Source organism: Oryzias melastigma, linkage group LG16, assembly GCF_002922805.2.
Source record: "Oryzias melastigma strain HK-1 linkage group LG16, ASM292280v2, whole genome shotgun sequence".
Classification (NCBI taxonomy): Eukaryota; Metazoa; Chordata; class Actinopteri; order Beloniformes; family Adrianichthyidae; genus Oryzias; species Oryzias melastigma.
The window spans coordinates 23,404,906-23,416,116 of NC_050527.1; the positions used below are offsets into that span (position 1 = coordinate 23,404,906).

At 35.8% G+C, this 11,211-nt stretch overlaps 3 protein-coding genes and 1 long non-coding RNA gene across 7 annotated transcripts in view; 3 read left to right on the forward strand and 1 right to left on the reverse strand.

Moving 5' to 3' along the window:
• tmod4 (tropomodulin 4 (muscle)) overlaps nucleotides 1-3,809 on the forward strand; it is a 14,533-nt gene extending 10,724 nt beyond the window's left edge. For both annotated transcript variants that reach the window (XM_024258202.2, XM_024258203.2), the window contains exons 5-10: nucleotides 1,143-1,235; nucleotides 1,313-1,443; nucleotides 1,526-1,633; nucleotides 1,704-1,847; nucleotides 2,636-2,780; nucleotides 3,460-3,809. In XM_024258202.2, coding sequence (XP_024113970.1) covers nucleotides 1,143-1,235; nucleotides 1,313-1,443; nucleotides 1,526-1,633; nucleotides 1,704-1,847; nucleotides 2,636-2,780; nucleotides 3,460-3,482 — 644 coding nt within the window. In that variant the 3' untranslated portion in view covers nucleotides 3,483-3,809. The remainder of the gene's footprint in view (nucleotides 1-1,142; nucleotides 1,236-1,312; nucleotides 1,444-1,525; nucleotides 1,634-1,703; nucleotides 1,848-2,635; nucleotides 2,781-3,459) is intronic.
• Nucleotides 3,810-5,939: 2,130 nt separating this feature from the next.
• Nucleotides 5,940-10,340, reverse strand: scnm1 (sodium channel modifier 1). 3 transcript variants are annotated; one of them, XM_024258577.2, is made up of 8 exons: nucleotides 10,293-10,340; nucleotides 9,517-9,587; nucleotides 9,332-9,420; nucleotides 8,259-8,350; nucleotides 7,703-7,803; nucleotides 7,498-7,622; nucleotides 7,293-7,404; nucleotides 5,940-6,464 (listed from the first exon to the last, which is right to left on the reverse strand). In XM_024258577.2, the coding sequence occupies exons 1-8, from the start codon at nucleotides 10,323-10,325 to the stop codon at nucleotides 6,356-6,358; spliced, it is 732 nt and encodes a 243-aa protein (XP_024114345.1). In that variant the 5' UTR covers nucleotides 10,326-10,340; the 3' UTR covers nucleotides 5,940-6,355. The 3 variants fall into 3 exon arrangements, with proteins under 3 accessions (XP_024114345.1, XP_024114344.1, XP_024114343.1); XM_024258576.2 differs by lacking the exon at nucleotides 10,293-10,340 and adding an exon at nucleotides 9,796-9,957 and having other exon boundaries at nucleotides 5,940-6,461; XM_024258575.2 differs by lacking the exon at nucleotides 10,293-10,340 and adding an exon at nucleotides 9,796-9,957.
• The window catches only part of LOC112136700, a 54,509-nt gene continuing 52,609 nt past the window's right edge, over nucleotides 9,312-11,211 (forward strand). The window contains exon 1 of the long non-coding RNA XR_002917397.2: nucleotides 9,312-9,443. This is a non-coding gene — a long non-coding RNA (uncharacterized LOC112136700). The remainder of the gene's footprint in view (nucleotides 9,444-11,211) is intronic.
• The window catches only part of lysmd1 (LysM, putative peptidoglycan-binding, domain containing 1), a 4,748-nt gene continuing 3,901 nt past the window's right edge, over nucleotides 10,365-11,211 (forward strand). The window contains exon 1 of the mRNA XM_024258579.2: nucleotides 10,365-10,848. Within this exon, the coding sequence (XP_024114347.1) occupies nucleotides 10,666-10,848 (183 nt within the window). The 5' untranslated portion in view covers nucleotides 10,365-10,665. The remainder of the gene's footprint in view (nucleotides 10,849-11,211) is intronic.

Consider the following 11,211-nt stretch of genomic DNA (forward strand, 5'->3'; position numbering starts at 1 on the left):
TAACACTCCAAACTCCCAGCTGTCCCTGCGGACTCTCAGTCCCCTCGTGGGCCTTCCCATGATTCCCATCGCTGCGTCAGGGGGCTGGAGGGTGGGGGGCACACAGGAAGGGAGGTGGGTGCTGTCACAGCAGTTGGCTTGAGGCACAGTTTGGAGCTGGTACTTCATGAAAAGATGCAAAAATCCAACAGCTCTGCCCCCTACTGACCACAATCTGTAATGCTTTTGACAATTGTTTTAGCTCTGGAAAAATATTTTCTCTTTTGTTTTATGTAATCATATTTCTGCTCATGAGAGGAAGCTTTGATAATTTTTTGATCTACTATAAAAGCATTCCTAGTGGATCATGTCATTTTTTAGACAAAAAAAGTCATTTTCTGGGACATAGTTTCTGCAGATTGGCAGTAGTTTTTTTTTTCTTTCTTTTTTTCTATAAATTTGCAAATGAGTCAAAGGTGGTACATTGGCGCTCAAACAAGTTTATTTATAAAGTATTTCTCATTAAAAATAGATCAAAATACGACAACACATAATAAATTAAAGAATTTTTTCCATTTCCATTTCCATTTTCAACTGTGTCATATGTAGCAAAATGGAAAATAAAAACATACAAAGATCCTAAAAGCGTGCTCGAATATTACTGAAAAATTTGGAAATTGAGAAGAAAAAAATTCCTAGAAAAGAAAATGAGGATATAGGATACTTGGTCTTTGGTCCACCCACTCCTGGGACATGTGAGACTTTCCTCAGGGAACCATGACACTCAGAAAAATGCAACATATAGAAAAGCATGTGAATACTTCTGGTCGGGTGAAAATCCCCCGGCGATAGTTCTCTAGGATTAAAGTCAGAAATGTAAAAAATAATTGAAAACTTAAAAATTGGATAAAATTTGGATAAATACTCAAATGCCATCTTGAACTTAACATTTTTCATTCTCTATCATCAGAAAAATTCCCCAATAACACATTAAAAACCCCAAAACATGTTTTTCATCGGAGTGTGTCTTTAAAAAAATCTAAATAAATTAATTAGGAAGGTAGTAACAGCACAGAAGATGGAAAAAATCACGAAAAAGCATCAAAAATTGCAAAGATTTTTGTAATATGAAAGCCTCCATGATTGCTGTCCTTTACCTGCAGCCATCCTTGGGATGTACACGCTAATGAGCAACAAGCAGTACTACGACGCTCTGGGCACCACGGGAACCATTGCCAACACAGAAGGCATCAACAGTACGTGTGGCCGTTCTGAAATCCGCTTCATTCAAACGGAGAAACACATTTTCTGAGGTCTCCTCTGTGCTCTTCAGGTGTTGTGAAACCAGATCCATTCAAGATCTTCCCAGAGGAACCCCCCAACCCCACCAACGTGGAGGAGACCCTGGAGCGGATCAACAACAATGACAGCAGCCTGATAGAGGTCAACCTCAACAACATCAAGGTCAGTCCGATCACGGGATACGGATTCTAAGGAAAGAGCTGACTCAAAAACCCAAATGTTGGTTTGTTTGTGACTCCTGCAGGACATTCCCATCCCAACACTTATAGAGATCTTTGAGGCAATGAAGGGAAACTCTCACGTGGAGTTTCTCAGCATCGCTGCCACCCGTAGCAACGACCCCGTGGCCCGTGTGAGTACACCAATGGAGAACATTACGGAAACATTATGAAAACTTGTTTCAAGTCTTTGTGTGTTCTCAGGCTTGTGCTGAGATGCTGGAAGAAAACACCAGCTTACAAAGTCTTAACATCGAGTCCAACTTCATCACTTCAGAGGGGATGACGGCCATCATCAAAGCGATGGGCAGCAACGCCACCCTGGTGGAGCTGAAGATCGACAACCAGGTCAGAGGAAAAAAAAGAAATGTGTCTTCATCCAACACTTTTTAACAAAATAACTTGGAGAAAGATCAAACTAAAAGATTTTAAAAGAACAAAGCCATAAATATGGTGGAGAAAAGATAATTACTTTACAAAAATCCCATTTTTAAAAGCTAACAATTTTACGTAAAACCTGTTTTACAGCTTAAAAATACCTCCAGTTTTAAACCTGGAGATTCTGAAACCTGTCAGAAAAATCTGGAAAATGATTGGACAAAAAATGTTTTTAAAGATAAGAGTTCTTTAAAAATTCTAATCTTCTGCTGGTTAAAGTTGATTGATGATTTCTGAATCTACACAAGACGTTTGAAAGAATTATGTTAGTAGCGTTAAAAACTAGTCAAAAAGTCATTCAGCTATTGATCAGTGTTTTCAATATAACCACGTTATAATTTGCTATAATTTAAAAATTTGTCTGAATTTAATAACAAATCCAACTGAAAATTGACTCTAAATTCATGTTTCGCTTTTATATACAAATTTAAATTAAGTGTTAAATCTGAAACTAAAGTGCCAAAACAACTGGGTGTCATCAGCGTAGAAATTGACTTGAATGTTGATTTTAATAACAAATCCAACTGAAAATTGACTCTAAATTCATGTTTTATATACAAATTTAAATGAAGTGTTAAATCTGAAACTAAAGTGCTAAAACACCTGGGTGTCATCAGCGTAGAAATGGACCTGAATGTTGTGTTTAAAGCAGAGCTTTCCTTCATCCTTTAACTTCAACCCCGTTCTCTGTGGTTCAGAGGCAGAAGCTTGGAGATTCGGTTGAGATGGAGATCGCCTCCATGTTGGAGAACAACTCCAGCATCCTCAAGTTTGGCTACCACTTCACCCAGCAGGGTCCGCGCGCCCGAGCCGCCATGGCCATCACACGAAACAACGACATGAGTAAGAAGAGCTTGGATTTACTGCTTTAGAGAAAAGAAAAGTTACAGTATGTTCAAGATTTGCTTAAAACTTGGGAGTACTTGCAAGTGAACCCTGGTGTTGTTCAGCAACAGTCTTAATGCAAACAGACTCCTCAGTTGACTAAAAAATGGATCGAAACAACATAAAAATAACACAAAAAATCCAATTAAAGATTCAATATTGGAATGTCTACATATTCAATGGTAAAAAGACTTAATTGGGTTCAGTTAAGATTTAAGCGCAAGTTCATTAGCTCAACACAAAGAATTTGGAAAATCTTCAACCAAGTAGAAGTCCAAGTATATTGGGACTGGGATAATTCAATTGAAACCAAAGAAAAACTTTCTTCATACACTGAAAAAAGTGAAAGATTTTATGAATTAACAAAAGTTCTGTTGTTTGTTACATTTAAAATGATTAGTTTTAATCAAATCAAAAATTTGAGTTGATGGTTTACTCAACTTAAAAATTTATTTTCATAAAAACTAATATTTTTAAATGTAACAAGTTATAAAACTTTTATTAATTGAGCAAATGTTTAATTTTTTACAGTGTAGACTGGAGCGTCTTCAATCCGTTTCCATTGAAGTGCCATTAAATCAGTGGATTTCTTTAGTGTTTAACACAAATGATCTAACATCATTTCTCTCTTCTGCAGTTCGCCAGCAGAGGCTGAGATGAAAGGAGCCTTGAACAAAAAAAGAAATTAAAAATTCAACCAGTTCAGCCTCTGGAAACCTCCCTCCTGGTGAAGCATAAGATCCTCCCCAAATGGACCGTGTTCATCCATTTCATTTCATTTTCTGCTTTGCTGACATGATAAAATCCAGATAGAAAAATGCAAAGTGTCTTCTTTTTGTGGTTTAGTTTGTTCATCACTAACATCCTCACAATTCTCTTCATTCGTGAAACTTTTTTGTTGTCATTGTGGTGCTAAATTCTATGTGGAGAGGGTAAAAATCTGTAAATATTTCAAATAAAAACAACTGATTCAAATATTTTTTAAAATGTTTGGAAAGTTCGGTTTTTATTTCACCTCCAGAATTCATATGGATGTTATTCCTAACTTTTTAAAAACACGGTGTTGGAATAAATTACAATGATAAGTGATAGAGACATTATATGTTTCTTCAGAGCACTTTAAGGTTTAACCCGAGACGAGAAGAATCACAGCACCTTAATCCTTTAAAGTCTGTGCTGATCCGGTGACTCCCCCAAACTCCTGGGTTATTTTTATACTCCCCACTTACCCCGCTCTCAATACAGAACATAACTGAGCTCGGAGCTTGGGTTACCTTGTTCCAAATATAAGAACTAACTTTAAGTGTTGAGCATCTGCAGATTTATGAACAGAAACAGCTGCAAACCTTTCAGACACTTAAAAGCATTGACGGGTTCCTTTATTTGTTTTTTTAATTTTATCCTTAATTATAAAAAAGAAGAAAAACGTTTTTTTTTTAAATCAAACATAAGGTCTCACATCTGATGCCTCCAAACAATTATAAAGTTAGTTTAGCTATAGCTTATACTACAAAAATCACAAATCCAAAACACACTTTAATTTCTGGGCCTAACAGGATAAACTAAATAAAAATGAAATGTTTAAAACTTTAAAACCGTAACTTTTTAACATAATTATGACTTAGATATATAGCATTACCTGTGATAATGCTAGTGTGAATGCTGTAAGCTGAATTTGGCCGCTGAGGATGCTACTGCTGATCCTGAAATGATGCTGAAATTAATAGTTAAAAACACTGAAGCTGAAAAGGCTGAAGTTAATAGCTGAAATCACTGAAGCTGTTAACCAGCTAAAACATTAGGTAAATGCCAAATTAGCCTAAAAAATAACTTAGGTTAGTTAAAACAGCTAGCATATAGCTGAAAAAAATAGCTAAACTTCAAAATAGCTTAAAAAACTGAAAGAAAAGTTCAAATTAGCCAAAACAGCTAGGATTTAGCTGAAATATTAGCTAAACTCCAAAATGGACAGAAAAAAAATTGGAAAAAAAGCCTGAAAAAAAGCCTAAATTAGCCAAAACAGCTAGAATGGAGCTGAAAAATTAGCTAAACTTCAAAGTAACCTTAAAAATATCTTAGTAAATGCCAAAATAGTCCAAAAAGCTAGCACAATGTCACTTTTTAAAACTTTAACTGTAACGTTTGAACATAATTATGAATGATAAAAAGGCAGGAATATTATTCCAGAATATTTTACTCTCCATACAAATATATTTTGTCAAAATTATAAAAGTAAAAATAAGCACAAGATAACATCAGGTCATTAATAACAATAAAATAAAATGATCTGGAGGGCCGAATGCCCCCATGCATCGAGTTTGACACGTGGTTTATGCAGTCCCTTATGGCAAATATTAATAAAATATATAAATTTGTAATGCCACCATATACATTTTATGCTAATAGTATAATTTATGTGATGCTGACTTCCTATGTTCAAATAAATGAGGGTTTTTGGTGTGATTTCAGGCTGTTATCGGACTCTAAAAATCTCTCTGGTGGTCATTATGATGCATGATAAAAATGTAAGCATATCTATAAAGATTTCTGATTTATTTCATGAAAATCTTTTTAACCAAATCCATCAAATGACCAGAAATTGGATCTCACAACAGCAGCTCTAGTGCAGTACCTTATATTTCCTCTAGGGGGCAGTGTGGACATGATTTAAAAAGAAGTTCAGTTGAAAAACTAACTTTAAAAACATATTTTCTGTATTGTTTGTGGATTTTCTCCTGAACTGAAGTGACTTAGATCATTTCCATTAAGATCGTCAGACATTATGGATCTGCTCCTCTCAATAGGTGCCAGACATTCAGCCCACGGGCTGAATGTCTGGCACCTATTGAGAGGAGCAGATCCATAATCCAGTTCCATCTTGCAAATAAAATCGAGTCAGATTGAGTTTCAAACTAACTCAATCTGTCTTTCAATTGTTGAAAAGCACAGCATCTCTTGAAAGTCTGTAAACAAGATTGATGGCTCCTTTGTTTATGTTCTGAAACTGTTTTAGAAAGTTTGGAGTTCATATCAGGTAAAACACAGAAATAAGACCAGTAAAAATATAAATTAACAAAAAACATTTTTAATTTGTGTGTATTCTCATAAAGTCAAATATTCAATTCAAAAAATCCACAATTCTTTAATATAAACTGTTCTATGAAGTCCAAAGAAATGAACAAAAACTGTGCAATTCACTGAGAAACTTACAAGCAAAGGTACATTTCTGACTGGATAATAACTTTTAGGTTCAATTTGAACTCCCACAACTCCTGCAGGTAATTTAAACTGAGATTATGCAGAGTTTTTAACACTGTATTGACGTGGCTACATAGACGTCAGTGTCTGAACGTTCGTCAGTCAAACAATGCTCAGAGGGCTCAGATGACCGCCTGGAGGCCTCAGGAAAATGAAAACATCAAGGACTGTTATAATAGGTATTCAAACGTCTGTTTATCTGCTTTCTCACCGTTGTGGGAACGGATGATCTGAATTTTCACACCTTTCTTCTTCGTTCCTTCCTAGAATGTGTTTTAGTGATCATCCGAAGGGGCAAGTGAAGGCGGCGCCTCCTCATCGGAATCAAACTCCACGTTCTCGTCTTTGACCCATTGTCCGCTTCTGTCTTGTAACCAGCCACTGCTGTAGAAGAAAGATAAAAAAAAAAAAACACTTTTTAGCATCAGTACTTAAAATGAAGCAATTCAAAACTTTGAGAAACCCCAAAACAACTTTATAGAAGCCAGTTTGACCAACTTTTGAATTAATTTACTTAACAAAGCCATGCAAATGTTTATTGAAGAGCTTTGTTAAGTCTGGGTGTTGCAATTCATTTTAATGAATGAATTTATATCATAATTTGTGGTTGACCATACGATTTGGTTCCGTTTGAATGTTCCAACTGACTGACCTAAAATCGATCCAGGATGTCTTTATCTAAAAATCCAACAGGTGTGACTCAGAGATAAATACCTGGAAGTACTGGAAAATCCATTCACATTTTAGTTTCATAAAGCTGTTAATTTTCCACATCAGAGTAATACAAACAGAACTTTTATTTGAGCATTATACCACACTGTATGGTCTGTAAAATGTAGTGTTTCCACATTTTGGACTGTAATGAAGGATTGATTATTTCTTGCTCCATCACAGGTATGTTGTCAATAGAAATCAATTCATTGATTAAGTCAACTTATTATTTATTTAACCAGGAAAGTCCTGTTAAGATTAAAAATCTCTTTTTTAAAATGTCTCACACAAACACACACCAAAGGACAATCATCAATAAACTTCATAAAACTATTTAAAACATTCACAAACTGTATTTCTCAGGAGTTGGATGCAGAGGTGGTCGAGTTTCTTGCTAAGACAGTGAGTGTTCTCTTCTGTTCAATGAACGTTAAGAATATATTTCTGGGGTCTCCAGAATCGTTCTAACACAGATAACGAAAAAAGAAGAGAGTTGTGCACCTTTTCAGTTTGAGGTAGTGCTCCAGCTCTCTTCGCCTCTGCGGTGTTATGTCTTCTGTCGTTTGTCTCGTCTCCGACTGAATCTGCTTTCCGTCTTTGGATGAACAAGACTCTACATAAAAGAATAAATAAAATCTTGTAACATAACCATCATTTTTTTTTTAAACAAATATAACAAATATTGATTTCCAGGAGCAGATTTTACCTGTGATGAACTCAATAGAATCACTTGTGGATTGATTGTCAGAAATGTCAGCTTTCCAACATGCAGATGGGAGTTTGTTGCACATGTTTCCAGCAGAGCTTGATGGTCCTTTATCCAACTTTGTACTGTAAAATAACAGATATGTTTGCATCTTTACCTCCCTTAAAACTGTAGATAAGAATATTAATCTTAAGCGATGACCAACCTAGTTTTTCTGTGGCAGCTATTGTATGGAACAGTCTTCAGAAGAGCATGATGGGTAAGTTTCCGTGTCTTTGCCAGTAAAGGGGCAGAACTGGAGGGCTCCTGCAAACAAAAGAGACTTGTCTGAGCTCAGTCAGACGCCAACTCAGCTAAACGCTCCGTCTGTCCTCCGCTCATGCTCTGCACCAGCAAACACCCGCTTTAACCCGCGCGGCAGACTCGACTGTTTGTCTGAGTCACACGGCAGCCACAAACATGAACACAAAACTACAGCTTTGATCAAAATGATGCTGTGATACAGTGACATAATATTCTTCAAGTACAGGAGGTGCATCCTTTTAACAACTGTCACTCAAAAGCAAGTCGATAAAATACTAGAATCAAGCAAAAACAAGAATGTAAGCACATTAACACTCAGTATTTACTTATCTCTGTAAAAATAATTCCAAAAATAAAATAAAAAAAGTAGAAAAATCCTAATCTCACTCTTTATTTTACAGTTTTTAACAAACTGAAGAAAATTCCCCAGGTAAGAAAGTTAAGTTGAAGCTACCAACCTGTTGGTCCTCTTCTTTGACATAGTTTTCATGTTTTCTTTTGGCAATTTCATTCTTGAGCTTTGACTTTTTGCCATAAAATGATTTTAAACCTAAAAAACAAAAACAAAAAAGAAAAAAAACAGACATAAAAACATGCACCCATTCCACATAAATAATAACACTTTAGTGTTTTATTTAGGGTTATGAAGTTTTTAACAAAAATCCTACACCATAAATGTCTTAAAAAGCCATTTTTTCATGTAGATCTGAAGCCTTCATATCCAAAATCTCCTCGGAGGGGGCGTGGCTTTTGGTGCTAAGCTGAGTAGCCCCGCCCCTTATGCCCCCTGTCTGATTATAATAGCTCTGTGTCTCACTAGTGTAAATCTTCACTGCTGCTACATAAAAATATCAAGCAATATCAGCAATGTCCAGCCGTATGGTTCTGATCCGGATGTCAGCTCAAACGAGGAAGTGAAGATGTTCATGGACTGAACTTCCTCCAAAATCCTGATTCTTTCTCCTTCCAGTTCACCAAAGACTCTTTTAGCAAATTCTCCAATGTTTATTGACGTTGATGTCATCAATACATTCAATCCATTGGAGTTCTTGGGAAAATAATAATAATCTGTCTGCCACAGTTTGATCAACAGCAATTTTTGAAAGGAGAAATACTCAGAAATGCAAAAACAAAATGATTTCTTATTACATTTGTTCTCTTTCGTAAGAAAAATGCCACACATACATGTCATAACTAAAAAAAAAACAACACGATTTTCAAAAGAGGGGGGCTTTAAAAACTAGTATGTTTTTCACTCTTTCTGGAGTGACATTTATTGTTTTCTGCTAAATCTCTGTAATGATCCTCACACCTCCTGTCTCATCAGTGTCTTGATATGACACACCTGTTACGTCAACAACACTGAAGCACTTTTACTTTAATATTTGTTTGGAGGACAAATGTGTGAACAATATCTGAGAGAAATTAGCCTATCCTGTACATTAAAAAGTTTACATCAACCTGGAGACTTTTATGATAGGAAATTGAACTATTTAGCACATTAAAAGTAACTTTTTAGGATAGTGTTTACCCTCTAAATGCTTCTTTCCTTGCCTGTGGACAGTCAACATGTCAACTGTGTCAAACACTGGACGATACGAACACACAAGACACGTGTACCTGTGCAGAGCAAACGGAGAAAGGTGAGTTACTTCAACAAGAAAAGCAAAACTTTTAGGATTTTCTTAATATTTAAATTTGAAAGCATGCATTCACCTTCCATTACTCAGAAGAGCAGCTTCATCCTCCGGAATAAAATTGGACAAAAGGTCAGATACACGCCGTTTCTGTAACCAAACAAGCAAATTATCAATAAGAAGGTAATAGCAGAGTCACAATTTACATTACATAGTTTATCTAATTTAATCTTATTTTATTTTGACTCTATAAGTAGCTTCTTACTACTACTAGCTTGCAAAAAGTTAAAACTGAAAGCGAGTAAACGTTCGGAAAACATATTCTAGTATGAATAAATTTAATTTTTTTGTGTTATACCTTTAAAATGTTGAGTTGGCTCCCATCATCCCCTTCCCTTTTAAATGACATGATTGTATTTAGTTTAATCGAAGGTAAACACCGGATAAAGAGTAGTTAGCTTCTTTACGTCACGCTATCCCGGAAGTGTTGGTAGTGCTGCATTCACGGACAAACATGTAAAATTGGGATTTTTTGAATTTTGTTGTTACAATTTCCAGTTTAGCGTGTTACAGTTTACCATGGTATAAAATATGGTCATGTTAATACATCTAACAATATTTTTATATATTAATTTGTTTTTAATTTATTAGGTTGCATATACAATTAAGAAAGTCTTGATTTTCGATGTTTACAATTTTAGTCTTATTTGGTTTCTTTATTTTTGGTTTTGGTGATCACTATAAAATAGTTCTGCATTTTTAAAATCAGCTTTGATGTAAGTCGCACAAAGAAAATTAATATTAAGAAATTTAAAAAAGGGTTACGTTTCCTTAAAATTACATTATTCAAATTACCGTGAACACAACCAACCCAACGAGGCCCGTCATTCACCGCGGCAGCCATGGCAACAGCCTGCAGCTGACTGAGGGAGCCGTGACTAAAAAAAACAACATATTTAAAGTTTTTCATTTGCTTTTAGATTGTCTAATAACCGTTTAGTGATGTTAAACACATTTTAAAGTATTTTGAATTTATTCTAGACTGTTGCAAATGTCTAGGCACTGTCATATCGGCACTTTGTAACTAAGATGGATTAAGTCGAGAGGTTAGCTAGCAGGTGAACTGGGCTTGCTAGTTCAGGACGACGGTCTACAGTAAGTTAAACCAGTTCCAGCGTTAAAATTGCGCACGCGTTCATGATGTTTTCCTCATAAATGCCTGTCGGATATGTCCGGACAACGGGCGTGTTTGCCATCCGGGAGAGGTGGCCTCCTTCGTGGAACCCGAACTAAGTCGTACGGCAGCTTGGTGCGATGTTCGCCGTCTCCTCCTGTCCGTCAGAGACACGTCGAACACACGGTTCAGTCCGGAGACACGCTGCAAGGTCTGGCCCTCAAGTATGGAGTCTCTGTAAGTATAATAAACCACTTCTTCATTCTCAACCTCAGATAATTAACACTATTTGAATTGTTCTCATGAACTGACAAGGAAGATTATTGCTTCCACACTGAAAATGAAATGTACACAGTGGCGGACTTAGGAGTTTGGGGGCCCCAGGCGAGCAATAACTAGGGGGCCCTCTGCATTAATCATGTTATTCAGGTTTTACTAAAAATGGCAAAAGAAACAAATGATGGAACAAAACAGTTACTATGGGGTGACATAAATTACAAAGAAATAAAAATGATTGTTTCCTGTGCCCCATTTTGTCTTTTCTCTCATTTTTGTTCCTTTTCTCACAATGAAATAATAATAAATACATAAGAATAAAGC